The 16,272-nt window shown below is 41.9% G+C and overlaps 1 protein-coding gene across 2 annotated transcripts in view; it reads left to right on the forward strand.

Moving 5' to 3' along the window:
• The window catches only part of MEGF10 (multiple EGF like domains 10), a 173,835-nt gene that overhangs the window by 124,558 nt on the left and 33,005 nt on the right, over positions 1–16,272 (forward strand). For both annotated transcript variants that reach the window (XM_045838135.1, XM_045838134.1), the window contains exons 9-13: positions 891–1,103; positions 7,388–7,562; positions 9,279–9,399; positions 10,082–10,245; positions 12,423–12,525. In XM_045838135.1, the coding sequence (XP_045694091.1) occupies positions 891–1,103; positions 7,388–7,562; positions 9,279–9,399; positions 10,082–10,245; positions 12,423–12,525 (776 nt within the window). The remainder of the gene's footprint in view (positions 1–890; positions 1,104–7,387; positions 7,563–9,278; positions 9,400–10,081; positions 10,246–12,422; positions 12,526–16,272) is intronic.

Below are 16,272 nucleotides of genomic sequence, written 5' to 3' on the forward strand. Positions count from 1 at the left end.
ACCCATCTCCCTCTCCTTTGGCAAAAAGCACTCCCTCTGCTGCAGGAAGCTCCATCAAGTCACCTTGCTTGGTCGAAAACAGGCTTGGCTGGCCAGGAACGAGTCCTGCTTTCTGTGGAGCGATGAAAATGTTCGCTTCTCTGTCACAATTCCCTTCAACAACTCTGCTTCCCACCTGATCCAGCTTATCCAGAGCAGTCTCTCCTCTGGGACTAAGCTCTAACGTTATTTTTTTAAAAGACAATAAAGTGAATTTTTGAGGTCTGATATTTTTTCCTTGCCATTTGGCAGCCCTTCCTCCCAGCAGAGGACAATACCCTGTTTAATAAAAATTTTGTGTTAGGGAACTCCACGCCTTCCTGCAACCTACCGGTACCCTGCTCCCAGGTCGGAATCTGGGACACCTGATTTCAATAGCTCAGAGCTCCCCTGATCTAAATCTCATGGCTGAGATTAAAAATTAATGTCAGCATGAAAGCCAACAGAATTAAAATTTAGTTTTGAATTTGCTATAAAGTTTTCTCTTTGGAACTGGGAAACACATTTTTTAATTTCCCGATTTGGACTGGGACTAACATTTGGACAATTTCTTTTTTCTCTTTCCTGATACCTACTAAAATGTTATAAACCTTTGGCAAGCACTATGTATAAACTGTGCTTCGTGTCCAAGGCTCATAATTTTATTTTGTTTATGTTATTTCTTTGATCAGGTCATATTGTTGTTACTACTAGCTGTGTTCACAGGAGTTCATCTTAATGTTCTTCATACCTGTAAAGGGGTAATCACTAAATAAATAATGAAGTTCAAAAAGTAGTTTCAATTTATATGTAAAATTGTCTGAATTGAATGTTTCCGCAAGGTACTAACCACCCTCTGTCATGCTTGGCAGGTGCCAGGACCAGTGTCCTGTGGGTTCCTATGGAGCTCGCTGTGCCGAGACCTGCCAGTGTGTCAATGGAGGGAAATGCTATCACGTGAGTGGCTCCTGCCTTTGCGAAGCAGGCTTTTCCGGCGAGCACTGCGAGGCACGCCTGTGTCCAGAAGGGCTCTACGGCATCAAGTGTGACAAGCGGTGCCCCTGCCACCTGGACAACACTCATAGGTGAGGGTCCATTGCCCCTGGAAGGACATGTCCACTATTTGAAAGGAGAGATTCGCAGAGAGATTCCCACCCCAAGACCTTCATTGCCTCTGAGTCTTCCTGGGCAGGAACCACTAAGGAAATGGAAGACTTTTGTCCTGAGTGGGTGATGGTCCAAATCAAAGGTGCTAAAGCTGTTAGATGCTTGTCAGTGGATATTAAATTCTATCCTCTCTTAATGGTTACTAGCAAAAATTAAGTTTGCTGAGGTTAATAGAATGTTTCCCTAAGAGAGGGATTCTGTGACATTCCCTTAGAAGCAAAGATGCAGTGAGAGAGATGGGGTAAGTCCAGTTTAGTATGTAAAAATCTCACAAAATGATTCTCACGGCAGTATCTTGTGCTTGACAGAAAGAACATCTGTGTGGAGAGGAAGTGTACCGGTGGAAGTTTTGTGAAAGTGCTTCGCATGTGGCTGTCACATGTGAAATATGTTTTCAGAATTGATTACTCTGACATGGAACTCACAGGGGTCTTTTAGCTCAAAACTCTTGAAGAATTTAAGAACAGGAAACCATGATCCCACCCACCCTACTGTACTTTGTCTGCCCCTGAAAATATCTTCCCACCCCCTTACTTCCTCTCCCTTCCCCAAGGACCAGATCCATATCACTTAGAATTCTGGGTTTCATTTGTAAACTGCTGGGAAAGTTGAGTTTGACAAAAATGTTGTGCATTATACAGCAGCTCAGACATTATAACAATTACTTTTATTTGCATTCAGCACAGCTGTTATTTCATTCATGATTCTAAAAGACAACTTGTGGCCACATCAAATCTCAAATGCACAAAGGTTAAGAGTAAACAGAAGCCCATGGTTAGTCTCTTCTTTAAACCATTGTTAGGAACAAAAAAAAAATGGACTTTGTTCTGTGTATGTGTGGGCACACACATTTTAGTGGGACATATCGAAGAAGTGCAGCCTGAAGTCAAATAGACTACTATGCCCTACAAAGGAGCTCTGCTCTGGGAAGAATTGGAGGGGCAGGTAAAATGTTGGTTTTGTTGTTGGCTCCCATATTAGCAGTGGCAGGTGCACATGGACAGTCATTTGATTGGCATCAACACCATGATAATTTTGACATAGCTCATGTGTACCTTCACATGCATGCTTTAACAAGGAAGTATAGTTACCCCTTGGTATCTTTGGAGGATTGGTTTTAGCCCCACCCCCACCCTGGTACTAAATCAGCAGATGCTCAAGTTCCTTATATAAAATAGGGTTGTATTTGCAAATACAACCCTATTTTGCTTATAGAGCAAATCAATATTTGCTTATAAGCTATATCAGGGTATGTCTACACATCACTGTTTCAGGTGGATTCAGCATAGTGCTCAACATACGGCAAATTCAAGTTTTGTTTTTTGGGACTTTCTGGATTTTCTCCCCCGTGAATATTTTGGATCTGCATTTGGTTGAATCCTGAATGCAAAGCCCCTGGACAAAGAGGGCCAACTGTACATGAAATTCTTTGGCAGTCACATAGATGGAAAGAACATTAAAACCTGTCTCATAATGTATGACAATCAGAAGATTAAAAATCCAATAGTCTCTGCAGTGCTTCCCTAATAATAAAAGCTACTTTTAAAAATTAGCTTTTACAAATTTATATTAAAACCATTTGAATGTTGATTACATGGCTGTATCTTGCTGAACTCACAGTTGGTGCCATCCATCTGATTTTTTGTATCTTGAAATTCCTGGAAACATACTGTTCCTTTGAGCTAAAAGGCATAGAATCTTTGTGTTAATTGAAAGTCTAGCTTGTTCATTTTATCATTTAATCAAGCAAGTGGAGCTTGCTATTCCATAATTCATGATGTATATTTATCCTAAAACCTTTCATTATAATTAATGAGATAACCACTACAATGCAAACTATTAGTTAACCTTATCTTTAGGTACATTTTGAGTTATGTGGACACACACATTCACATATATTGCAGCCACATATTTGGGTAGAGGTTTATCTCAGTTAGCATTTGCTGCGTTAAAACTAAAATTCTTTCCCAAGTCTAGTGATGTAAAACAACTATTTATTAACTGGTGATCTCTCGTGTGGCTATTTGTGCGGTGCTCAGTTTGGTGGTCCTCTTGCTGGACTCCCTATGTTCAGATGGCAGATCCACTAGAGCCTGCCTGGGCGGGCCTGAAAATCCTCACTCACGTGTCTGATCTTCGTCTGGGTGACAAAGGGTGACTGAGCCCTATGTCCCCAGCATCTAGCAGGTTAGCCTCGCCTTCTTAGTATGGTGACTGGCTTTCAAAAGCATCAAGCGACAGGGCGAACTCCACTCAGCAGACACTTTGCAGACGTTGGTTATGGCATGTTTGCTAATGTTCCTTTAGACCAAGCCAGTCACACCACCAAGTCCAGATGCAGTGTACTCAACCTCGTGATGGGAGGAGTTGCAGCCATTTTTATTTCAGTATCTATTATAGGGTTCACATAAATTTAAATACAGTTATAGGTGATATTCGTATTTAAAATGTTAGCATTGTTTCAGAGCCTAAAGACAGACACTGTAACCTGGACTTTTCCAATGAAGACTTTTATGGTAGAAATGATTTTGATCTGTTGATAACAATCACATTTGATAAAAATCAAGTAAATGATTTTATTTGAAAATAAAATTTGAGATTTAGTAAGATTCCACATGAGATATTTGTATTAGCTCTTGTTAATAAGGACATTTACTAGCTGTGGGCAATCAGGATATGCCTATTTGCAAATGCTACTTAATTGTCATTACATTTGAATATTAATAACATCTAAGGAAATGAATAAAAGGAATTTCAACAACTCATTCTATTTAGCCAATATTCTATTGTACTTATAATAATTTAACTCTTAAACTGAAAATTTCCCTAGAAGATGGGTATCTTGTTGTATATGTGTATAAAATGATCAGTATTCCTACATGTGTATAATCCTATTTTCCCATACATAAAGCCACCTGTTCTGAAGAAAGGAACAAAGTAGGAGTATATTTATTATCCTTCAGCCTCTAATCTGCTGCACTAACATCAGCACGCAAATCTCATTACCAATTAAGCTGCCTGCGTGAGAACACATCAAATGCCTCCGAAGTGCTCTGGCTTCCTATACCTAATTACAAATTGCAGAATACTAATTTTGGTGTCAATCAATCTGAGAACCAGTGTGCTGCATTAATACTCACTGGGGGGCATTGAATGTCAATTTCTCCGTCTGCCTCTAGCTTCGTTCAATTCCCTGTCTCCAAATTGTCTGTTTTATTTAACAGTTATGTCTATACCATGAAAGTTATTGTCTCACTTTTAGAAAAAGTAATATTTTATACTAAAAGATGCCCTTTTTATAGCATGCTTAGATAACCAATCCATTACTTGAAACATTTCCTTTTCTCAAATGTAGGGCCTTACTGAAGTAAATTTAAATTGTCCCTGCTTTTTGCACAGTGCAGGCTTATATTGGTCCTACTAACCTTTTACCTAGGCTATTTCCTAAATAATAGCAATTCTTTTTTCATAAGCTAGTCTTCTTAGCAGGCTGCTATTAAACTTTCTTTTTCTTTGGTATACAAATAATTAATAAATTGGGTTTGAATTTGATCAGTCAGCACCTGTGTGAGACTTTGAATGAATTACTTACTCTCTCCAGGTCTCTGTTCGTTCATTTATAGAATGGAATCATACCTAATACTTAGGCCGGCTGTGGGGATTCAGCGAAGTGATGCACATGGGTTGCTGCGCCTGGTGTTAGCACTCATTCGGCGCTCAGCACACGCTAGACACCAGTCTGTGCCCTCACTTGCAATGTCATCATAAGTGTCATATAAGTGAGTGTTCCATGGTGATCGATCCCCTTTAAGCCATGACTTAGACATTTTAAAATCTATTTTTAGGGGAGATCTTGCCTTTGTATTCAGATACATACAGATTATCATTTAACATTGCTAGATGACTCAGAGATTAGGGAGAAGCAGATTAGCTCAGGGAAATAAGATCCCTGGAGTCAGACCCCCACTACACATCAACTGTGACATTTTCACTTATTCACTCAACCAGTATATACGATGGGCCTCCTATGCACCAGGGACAGGTGAAAAAACACACTTAACTCTCGCCCTCATGGAGCTCAGAATCTAGAGGGGAAGGAAGGCATTAAAAGACTGTGAAAGTAAACTGGATTGTAGACCATGATGAGTGAGAGGAGAAAGAACAGGGTGCTATGAAAGAGCAGGACAGGAGAGGCCTGTTTTAAATATGAGCGGTCAGGGAAGGCCTCTCGAAGGAAGAGACTATTTGAGCTCGGACTGGAAGGGGAGGGTGGAGGGAGCTAGGCAAAGTGGGAAACAGCATTCCAGGTATATGGAATAACCCATGCGAGGCCCCCAAATTGGAAAATCTCACTCCTTTTTTTTAATCAATTAAAACACATCCATTACAGCTGAGCATAGTAATAAGGAGAAAGAGATGAAAGAAGAGGCTGGTCAAATGGCGGGCCTTTGGACTCTGTGTAGGGCGACCCCATGTCTGGTGTCCCAGGGGCCATCCGGCTTAGGACTGTCGTCCTAATGTACTTATCAGTAACTTTTTTTCACTCTTAAAAATGTCCTGGTTTCTGTAATTATATGATCACTCTAGCTATTAAACAGTATGGATTTTTTATTCTAAGTGTAGTGGGGAGCATCTGACGAGTTTCAGGGAGAATGATACAATATGACCTACTCTCAGGTACTGAGGCAGGAGTGGATGCAGGGAGGGAAGTTAGAGAAGGCTATTCAGGAGTTTAGGGGACAGATGGTGTTGGCTGGGAGCATGATGATGACAGTGAGGACAAAGAGCTGTGGCTGGATCCAAGGTGGTCAGGTCCTCGTGATGGAGTGGGTATGGGCGATGAGAAAGGAGGTGTTATCAAGAAAAACTCCAAGGTGTGGTGTAAACAACCGAGAGACCGGAGGCGCCGTTACTTTGGTGGGGACAGCTGGAGCAGCCCCCAGTGAGGCATGAAGACGGGGAAGAGCACAGGCGCAGTGTTCGATGGGTTAAGTTGGAGATGCCACGGAGATGCCAGGGGTTTGCCCACAGATAAATAGCAGATAACGAAATCTGCATCCATGTAAGGAAATCTGAGACTCGGACCCTTGTCTCCCAAATTCAAACTTTTTATATCTAAGTGACCATCTTAAATGTAGAGTGGTACTTAGGTATTTCTTTATGCCATGGTTTCTGAGTAAAGCTTTTGATGGATGCCTAGGCCTTTGCTTGCGGGAATTTAGTTGCAATAGGGGCCTAAAAGTATATTTATATAAATTTCTTAAGTGGGGAACAAACCATCTCCGCTGTAAGGGTGTGGCTGAGACCCTCACTTGACAGGTGGGGACATGGGGCCCAGAGGCTGTGTGCCTTCATTCTGGTACCTCGGTGTGGGACAGCCGGACTTAAACCCTCAGCCCTCATCCACCCCGGGAAAGCGTTCTCTCTCCAAGTGTAGAAAATCTAGGAACAGTCCTCCAGGGAGAGGTTCTTCAGCAACTGTCTGGATGCAACCATGGGTTTTGTTGTTGCCTCTATGTAAGGGGAGGGTTTAACCTCTGGAGAGGAAGCCCATCTCCAACAGTCTTCCAATTGTGCGCAGAGCTAGTTTGGCTGTGAACATTTTCCTTGGTGGGAAGCACATGTGTTTTGAGTGCCACAGAGTGCCCTATTGTGTCAACCTCAGTAACGAGTGCATCTCAGCACAGCTGACGTGTCCATTTGCTGTGGAGTGACAGCCGGCTGCCTGGCCCATCAGCATGGCTGCTGTTTCAGGTGGGGACAGCTGCACTGACACCAGGTAGGGGGAGCTGAGAAAAGAAACAGGCTGAAAAGGTTGCAGCTTTTGGAGCTCTTTGGATATTACCCTGGTGAACCAATTTGGTGTTGTTCCTTGGATGGGGTCCTTTAGACCTTCTCATCGTGTCACCCTTTTGTTGCATCAGGGCTTTTGGTTTATGAAAATTAAAGTGAATTTCAGACAAAAGGACACTGAGTGACAGTCATTGCCTTAGAGTGTGATGCTGATTTCATGCAACATTTCTGTAGTGCCCATCAAGTTTCAGCCAATTAATTAAATCACGCCAAGCCTGGGAATGAAGTTTAAATGATTGTGCATGGAATTACCCACACATTTGGTGATCATGACTGAAGCCACATTTGCATGGGCCTTGGGTGTCATGTTTGCCCGAGAGTGACTTGCTCCTTTCATCCGTGCTCTCAGCTGTCACCCCATGTCTGGGGAGTGTGCCTGCAAGCCTGGCTGGTCGGGGCTCTACTGTGATGAGACATGCTCTCCTGGATTCTATGGGGAAGCTTGCCAGCAGATCTGCAGCTGCCAGAATGGGGCCGACTGTGACAGTGTAACGGGAAAGTGCACCTGTGCCCCAGGATTTAAAGTAAGTGGCAAGGGCTCAGGAGGAAGGAGACAAGGGTGTGGGGTGGAGTCCATTGATACCGTGACCTTTCCTGAAGTGCAATGAATATGCTAAAATCAACCCCACAATTAACAAGAAGAGGAAAGAGAAAACTAGTGATAGGTGATATAAGTAATTACCTTAGAATGATGACTGAGAAATCTGGTAAAACAATAAGTGTGCCATTAATAGTTAATTATTAATATATGTCATAAAATATGGTGTATTGTAGTTATTTTTACATAATTGTTTTACTGTTTTATAGGTAACAAAGAAATTACTTTTCCAAGTAGGATATATCTTATTGTCAACAGTTTCTGTCTTAATTCTATATAATTTGAAAGCACATAATGTATTAAATTAGCATGTATTATGTATTTACATGCAATGGTTAGTAATACATATGCCTTTTGGTCTCTTTGAGAATCTAGGACTTAACAAAAATGCCCACATATGCCAATAGAGCAGAATTTTGCCTAGATTCTAGGCTATCTTAGCTACGGGCCAGGAATATTTGTTTTAAAGGAAAATGGATTATTCTTGAGTAATTTTCTCCCAGTTGAAAAAGGAGGACACTAAACTGTGAAGGACATTGATGATTATTCCAGGGCACATCATGCAGAACAAGGGGATCATAAAGTCTTTGAGCTGAGGGAATCTTTACAGGGTTTTCTTTTCTTTTTTTTTAAGATTTTATTTTTATTTATTTTTAGAGAGGAAAGGGAGGGAGAAAGAGAGAGAGAGAGAAACATCAATGTGGGGTTGCTGGGGGTCATAACCTGCAACCCAGACAAATACCCTGACTGGGAATCGAACCTGCGACACTTTGGTTCGCAGCCCGAGGTCAATCTACTAAGCTATGCCAGCCAGGGTGCATTTTCTTTTTTTAAAAGATTTTATTTATTTCTTTTTAGGCAGAGGAGAAGGGAGGGAGAAAGAAAGGGAGAGAAACATCATTGTGTGGTTGCCTCTCTCATGCCCCACCCCCCACCAGGGACCTGGCCTGCCACCCAGGCATGTGCCCTGACTGGGAATCAAACCGTTGACCTTTTAGTCCACAGGCTGGTGCTCAATCTACTGAGCCACATCAGCCAGGGCAGGGGTTTCTAATCTATGTCACAATCCTTTGCTTGAGCCCAGGAATCTGACTTAAAGAGTCCCTTCTGTTTTTAAAGTAAGTGACCTCCAGTCACCTTTGGTAACCAACTTCTATGTTTCAGATACTGCGCTGTCAGATAATAAATTGAATCATGTGGGCCGTTCCTCTGCTGCACCCACTGATCAGATTACATACTTATTATACTAGGAAGTTTAGGAAGCATTGCAATGTAATGTACAGTTTATATTTATGTTTATTTATGGACAGTAATTTTACAGCTATGGTTTATTGTTATATATCTACTTGCCTGAGCAAGGACAAAAGGTTTTGTATCTGCTACAAATACATTAGGAAAAGTAATGAAGGCAGCAGGCTTTCTTGGGCATTATTCAATACTGCATCATAAACAGGCCAACCAGCATTGCCCTTCAATTTCTAAATTTGTATAGTGGTGACATTACAGCAACTCTTTAATATACAATGTGTTACAATTGGAGAGAGACTATAATCAGCATCACCAAGACATATTTTTGTTTCCTGGTGTGGGCCTTATATCAGTTGGTAGAACTGTGTGCACTTTCCTGGTTGCCTCCATCTAGGGGACTGACTGCTCTGCCCCGTGCCCTCTGGGGACCTACGGGGTGAACTGTTCCTCTCTCTGTGGCTGTAAGAACGACGCTGTCTGCTCTCCTGTGGATGGGCTGTGTTCTTGCAAGGCAGGTGAGTACTAGAGTCCTTTATCTGATCCTGGCCCTGCCATGTCCTGAAATCGCAGGGAAGAAAACTTGACTAGGTTTCTAGGTCCAGCTGTTCCAAAATTCAGTGCCTGGCCTCAGTAAGCCCTTCAGCCAGGGTGGGTTCTCCTGCGCTCCTGAGTCAAGGGCAGAGGCTCATTCTTAGGAGATAATCTCTGAAGCTGCTGCCAGCTCCAACAGTCTGTGCATCTCTGCACTTTGGGGATGAGTGAGCCGAGCAGACAGGTGTTCATGCCCCTAAATTCACTGACCTGGAGTCATGATGAGAAGTGCAGCCAAGCACCGATTTCACGTGAGCACCAGAATGGTCTGTCTGGAGTCCCTGCAGTGGCCAGGATCCCAGATACTCAGTGTTCATGGTTAATAGGGTCCTGCCTTAAAGGCAGATAAATATTTCACTTTCCCAACCTGAACAAAACTCAGTCTCACTGTGCATTAAAGGGACCCGCACTCCATACCTCTGTACTCAATGGCACTTTCCATATTAGCATCTGTGTGACGGATCAACAGTGCACATCTCTGCTGGGGCTGCGGGACACCGCTGTGCATCTCGAAGATGCTTCTCAAGGGAAAGTGACATGGGAGGGCTGAGCAAAAGCCCCTGCTGCCTCTGTTCCCTCACACGTTCTGCATCCTTGTCGTGGCAGGCTGGCACGGTGTGGACTGTTCCATCAGCTGCCCCAGTGGCACATGGGGCTTTGGCTGTAATTTAACATGCCAGTGCCTCCACGGCGGAGCCTGCAACACCCTGGATGGGACGTGCACCTGTGCACCTGGATGGCGCGGGGCGAAATGTGAGCTGCCCTGCCAGGTACGATCAAACCAGTACCCCAGCTGGGAATGCCTGGGAGCTGATGCCAGAGGGTTAGCCTCTTCTCGCAGTTTCCCTGATTGAAAGTATCTGAGTGCAAACCAAACCTCAGGAATTATTAGAAGAACTAAGGTAAAGGGGTAGACGTGGAAATTGGTTAGGTAGCTTTGTGAGAATCACTTTCTTTTTTTCCTTCGTCTCTATTCAGGTTCCCCCCAATGCCACCCCCACCCCTGTCTATTTTTTTTCTGTTTTTACACACACATCGCTTCCTGGCAGCCAATCAGCAGCATCTGTCCATCACCCAGTGTATGTCTCCCTACTCTCCCAATAGTGTGTTTCCATTGTGATGGAAATCCTCCAGCCTTTGGGCTGGAAAGAGGCAGGGAGTGGAAGGGGTGGTGAAGGTGTCACAGACATGCTCACAGAGGTGGTAAGAGAAGGTTTGGAAACAGCCATCATTTAATGCAAATACCTCTGGAGTCACAAGAGTCCACAGAGATTTCCAGTGCTGACTCTAGTGCCTTAACCTGCTTTGGAGATTTTCATCACTAGAAATCTTACACTGTGTCAACTGCAGGCCAGCTGACAAAGGGTGCAACTGGAAAGTGCTTTCTATAGTCACGTGATTTCTCTTTCTTCCTGAATGAAGCACGTGGCCGTTTCTTTCCTTCTTTTCCATCATTCTTTCTTCCTATTACACTTCTTTTCTCCTGAGCCCTTAAGCATTCTCCCTGGTGTGTGTTCTCTGCTTCCTGGAGAATGTCGAATAGCCAAGAGGACACTGTGACTTCCTGAACAGAGCCCCTCATGAAGGGCCATCCACAGGGGTTCTTTTCTCCCTGGGCTTCCTCCTCATTAAGTACAAGCCATTTCCCAAAGCAGAGAGGGCCTGCCCTGGCCTATTTCCTGTCCTGCGAACATTTAAAGGGGACAAAATTAAGTTAGCCATGCTGCCTCTCACCCAGTGAGCACAGTATCTGTGCTCTTAAAAGGGCTTGAAGATCTCCTTTCACACCCAGCCTGGCTGTGGCTGGAGCAAAGCCTCTGTCACAATCTCATCCTTTCATTTATTTGTTTTTTCATATATTAGGTGCATTATTAAACCAGCTAAGCCAGTAGTTTGGCGGCTGATATGGTAGCACAGCTATATCCTATGCAACCCGATCAAACATTAGTGGGCCTAAAAAGTCATTTATTTATTTTATTTTATTAAGTTTAATAATCTGGTAGACAATGATTTGCCACCTAAACTCCATGGGTGTTTTGTGGTGGTGCACAGGCTCCTCCCCTTTGGGGCTTGTGAGCCCCTGCTTTCCTCAGTGCTGGGTGGCGCAGGAGGTTTCTAGCACTCGCCCTCCGCTCCTTGGGATCTGGCAGGAAAGAGCAGGGCTTGTCAGTGCACAGCTTTCCACTCCTCGCCCACAGACTAAGTGGCCACGCCCACAAAGAGCCTCCTGTCCGTGGACGCCCAAACTGACTGCGCGTGAGAACGCGGATGTCCGGGGTGGGGCGGGGAGGAGGGCGAGCCAGCACGGGCTTTGTGTCCTCAGAATCCTCCATCAGAACACCCCATTTTGTCTAGATGTCTGCCTCAAAAGGGGGGTGTTACTTAGGAAAAGTAACAGAAGACTTTCGTCTCCCTTACAGTTCCACATATCCCACTGGCAACTTATGGAAACAAACTTAGCTCAGAGCTATAAAACTTCTTAAAAATTTGGAGCTTCTCTATGTGGGTCAGGCTACTCACCTTGCAGTAAAGAATAGAAAGCCTTGTAGGGAACATTAAACTGTTTTACAAAAATTTTTAGGAGCAAAGAAAATATGTTAATAAGTCACGGCTTACGGTAAGATAAAAAAGATTATTTGAATTAGTTGGCATATATGCATACCTCTGCATTATGCATATCAGCATATTAGTGTCATTGATTTCACCAGTCGTATGTCCCAACCATACGTCAATGCTAAAATAAGGTCTGAGGGACTTTAAAATACTGGCCTCCTGGAGCCTATAGTTTGGGGGCCATGAAGATGTGGAAAGAGGTGGCTGGAAGGCATGATGTTGCTGACAGGTGTTTGGGAGAAGAGGAGGGTGCTGCACCTGAAACGACTGACCGAGGCCCCTTTGATCTCCCGTTGTCGGATTCCCCCCGTCCTCACTGCTGTCTTCCACGCAGGACGGCACGTACGGGCTGAACTGCGCTGAGCGCTGTGACTGCAGCCACGCAGATGGCTGCCACCCCACCACGGGCCACTGCCGCTGCCTCCCCGGATGGTCAGGTGAGCCCAGGAAACAGGAGCGCGCCACTCTATGCCTAGCACTGCTCCTTGTTCTTGCAAAGACACACATACAGGTTAGCTGTATAGAAAAAATGAAAATGCAGTTGTCTCTGGTAAGCTGACAGATTTTTACCCAAGAAATATTACTATTGGGCCTAATTCATCTGTAATCAAGGAGTGACTTTTTGTTGAATGGTACAAGGGCAGTTCTCTGGAGCCTTCATGGAAGGTCCAACTGTCAGAATTCAGGCCAGTGAGAGGAGAAAATGTGAATTGCTTTGAAGAGTGGAGCAGGATCTCTGTGGTATTTTTGAGCACTAAGAAAAGAATTGTTGAACCATAAAAATGTAATTAAGCTCACTTTACTGAGACAGAAATATTAAATATTAATATGGTCAATATGCAAATATTAAAATAGTCATGCTAGAAATTAAAGTTGTCAAATTTGCCTTTTCTTATAATAATGTTTGTCATAAAAATTCATAATATGGTTGAATACCAATGTTCTAACCAAGTCTCTCCTGATTTATATAACTCCATGGTTTCAGCAGGAAGTTTAACAAATTAATGGGGGTCTTAAAGAAGAATAGCTTTTGCTCATGGTGTATAGACATGGAAGAATGGCACCAAATGTCCAAGCAAATTGGAATCTTGCTCTTTTTCACACATCAAATCAAGCCTATCCTTTAAAAAAAAAAAAGCCAAACGACCTTTTTAAATGCTTGTTAGGAAAAGCTACAAATGGCAATAGAACAGTGACTGAATATTGGGATGAATGAACTAAACATATTGATGACCATTTCTGCTGGAAGTAAAATAAAATACTGATTGCTGATTTGCCAATTTAAAGTGAAACCTTGTTATACTAGGGACAGGATTAGAGGTAGATAAATGAACCAGAACTTCCTTCTACAATTACTTTCCCTTGTAAATCACTGGTGTGTGCATGTGGATTTTATATATATTGTATTCATATCTAAATATATTTGTATCTAAATTTAGAGAGGAGAGGAAATTTGTAAGAGCACTCTTTCCATGATGATGGTTCAGTGTCCTTCAAAACATTTTCAACTTATCCTATAAAAGAAATTGGTAGTAATGAGCTAAATATCCTTTTAGTGATGTCCATATTTTCAGAAGGTGGATCTTTGAGAAGAGACTCTTAAGCCTCCCTACCAGCGATGTCACATTTAGGAAATTGTGGCATCAGGATGATCTTACTCTTTAGCAAAAACACATACAAAGAAGACTCTAGAGAAGTAATAACAAGTAAAGCTTACTGTGTGCTTACTACAGGCTCACAACCCTAGGAAATATTTGTTTTCGCCTTTTTACAGATCAGGAAGCTGAAGCAAAGAAATGTTAGGTGCCTGAGCCAAGGTCCCAGAGTCGATGAATGTGAGAGGGTTTGCACTAATGCTCCCTGCTGCGTATGTAGCTCTTTTAACTACTGCACCCACTTGCTGTATGCAGACTTATTCCAGGAGGTGCTGGTGCAGAGGGCAGTTATGTTGAGATTTATTTTCACTCTGGATGAAGACTTCTAGGAATTATATGAGAGGACCATGGTGATCGGTGTTGCTATCTGTCCATCAATCAATTTCTCTCTCTATATGTATATATGTATAATAGCTTTATTGACATATAACCATATACCATAGAATTCACCTATTTAAAGTATACAACTCAGTAGTTTTTAGCGTATTCAAATAATAGTACATCATGATCAATTTTAGAAGATTTTTATCACCTTCGAAAGTTAGTACTCAGTAGCATTAATTCCCCATTTACCCCCAATCCTTTCTACTGCCTCCTCCCCCTCCCTAAGCAGCCACTAATCTTACCCTCTGTCTCTGTAGATTTGCCTGTTCTGGGTATTGTATGGACTCATACAGTCTGTGGTGTTTTGTGACTGGTTTCCTTCCCTCAACATTTGTTTTTGAGTTTCATGTATATTGGAGTCTATGCAAGTACTTCATTTATTTTGACTGACAAATAATAATCCATTATATGGATAGACCACATTTTATTTATCCATTCATCATTGATAGATATTTGGGTTGTTTCCACTTTTGGGCCATTTATATATAAGTTTTTGTGTGGATATATATAGGTTGGATATATATTTAGAACTAGAACTTCTGTGTCATATGATTATTCTAACCTTTTTAAAAATTTGAAAGAATGCTAAAATTTTTTCCAAAGCGGCTGCACCATTTTACATTCCCACCAGCAGTGCATGAGGGTTCCAAGTTTTTCATGTGTACACTATCATTTGCCTTTTTTATTATAACCATTCTATTATAGTTGGTGGGAAATAGTATCTCATTGGTTTTGATTTGTACTTCCCCAATGAGTAATGATGTTTAATATATTTCATGTGGTTATTGACCACCTGTATATCTTCTTTGTTGAAATATCTATACACATTTTTGTTTATTTTTAATTGGGATGTTTGTCTTTTTATTATTGAGTGGTAGTAGTTCTTATATATGCTAGATATATGTCCCTTATCAGACACATGACTTGCAAATAGTTTCTCTCATTCTATAACCTATTTTGTTCACTTTTGATGGTGCCTTTTGCAGTAGTAAAGTTTTTATTTTGATGAGGTTCAGTTTGTCTATTTTTTCCTTTTGTTGCTTATGCCTTTGCCATCAAATCTAAGAAACCATTGACTAATTCAAGTCCACAAAGATTTATGCTTCTTTATTCTTCTAAGAATTTAGAAGTTTTAGCTTTTACACTTTTAGCTCTATGTGTAGATCTTTGATCCACTTTGAGTTCACTGTTTTATATATAATATGAGTTAAGCGTTCAACTTCATTCTTTTGCATATGAATATCTAGTTCTGGCACCATTTGTTGAAAAGATTGTTCTCCAATTAGTTGTCTTGACATTCTTGTCAAAAATCAATTGGCCATGAATGTGTTAAAGTTTATTTCTAGACTCTCACTTCTATTCCACTGATATATATAGGTCTCTCCTTAGGCCAGTACCATACTGTTTTGACTGTTACAGCTTGGTAGAAAACTTTAAAATTGAGAAGTGTGAGTTCTCTTACTTTGGTCTTCTTTTTCAAGATTGTTTTCACCATTCTGGTTCCCCTGAATTTACATATCAGCATGTCAATTCCTGCAAAGAAATGAGATGGAAATTTAATGAGGATTGAATCTATAGATCAATCGGGGGAGTATTGCCAACTTAACACCATTAGGTCTTCAGATCCTTGAACATAGGATGTCATTAGTAACCTCTTCAGTGGTGTCTTTCTGTCCTTTGGAATTTGTTGAGAGCTGCATTGGCTTCTGACAGGAATGAACTGAGACCAACTGTCACTACTTGATTCCCAGCATCTGAGAGCTACCTTGGGAAACAGGCTGTGGCTGGTGTAATGGCCTGTCTTTTCTGTTAATAGGAGCTGCCCACAGACACAAGGACTCCCTGGCCTTCTAGTTCCTCCTTCATTTACAAAAGCTGAGATAACTCAGACTTCACAATATGAAGTTCCCTCTTCTCATGCTTCTGTTTGGTTCTCAGTGACTAAATGTTAAAACCATTACTGCAGGAATTAGAGCTGATTTTGTGATACATGAGTTCTTGAAGTTCTCAATTGGAGTGATCAACACTAAGTTCTCAATGACCACCATGAAGCTAAGTGGTATTTTTAATCCCCAGTGAATTCAGAAATTTCCTTACAGAGAGGCCATATTAGTTGCTTGGTCAAAACTCCACCAAATCTACACT

Source organism: Phyllostomus hastatus, unplaced genomic scaffold (assembly GCF_019186645.2).
Source record: "Phyllostomus hastatus isolate PE091 unplaced genomic scaffold, TTU_PhHast_1.1 phas_contig_254, whole genome shotgun sequence".
Classification (NCBI taxonomy): Eukaryota; Metazoa; Chordata; class Mammalia; order Chiroptera; family Phyllostomidae; genus Phyllostomus; species Phyllostomus hastatus.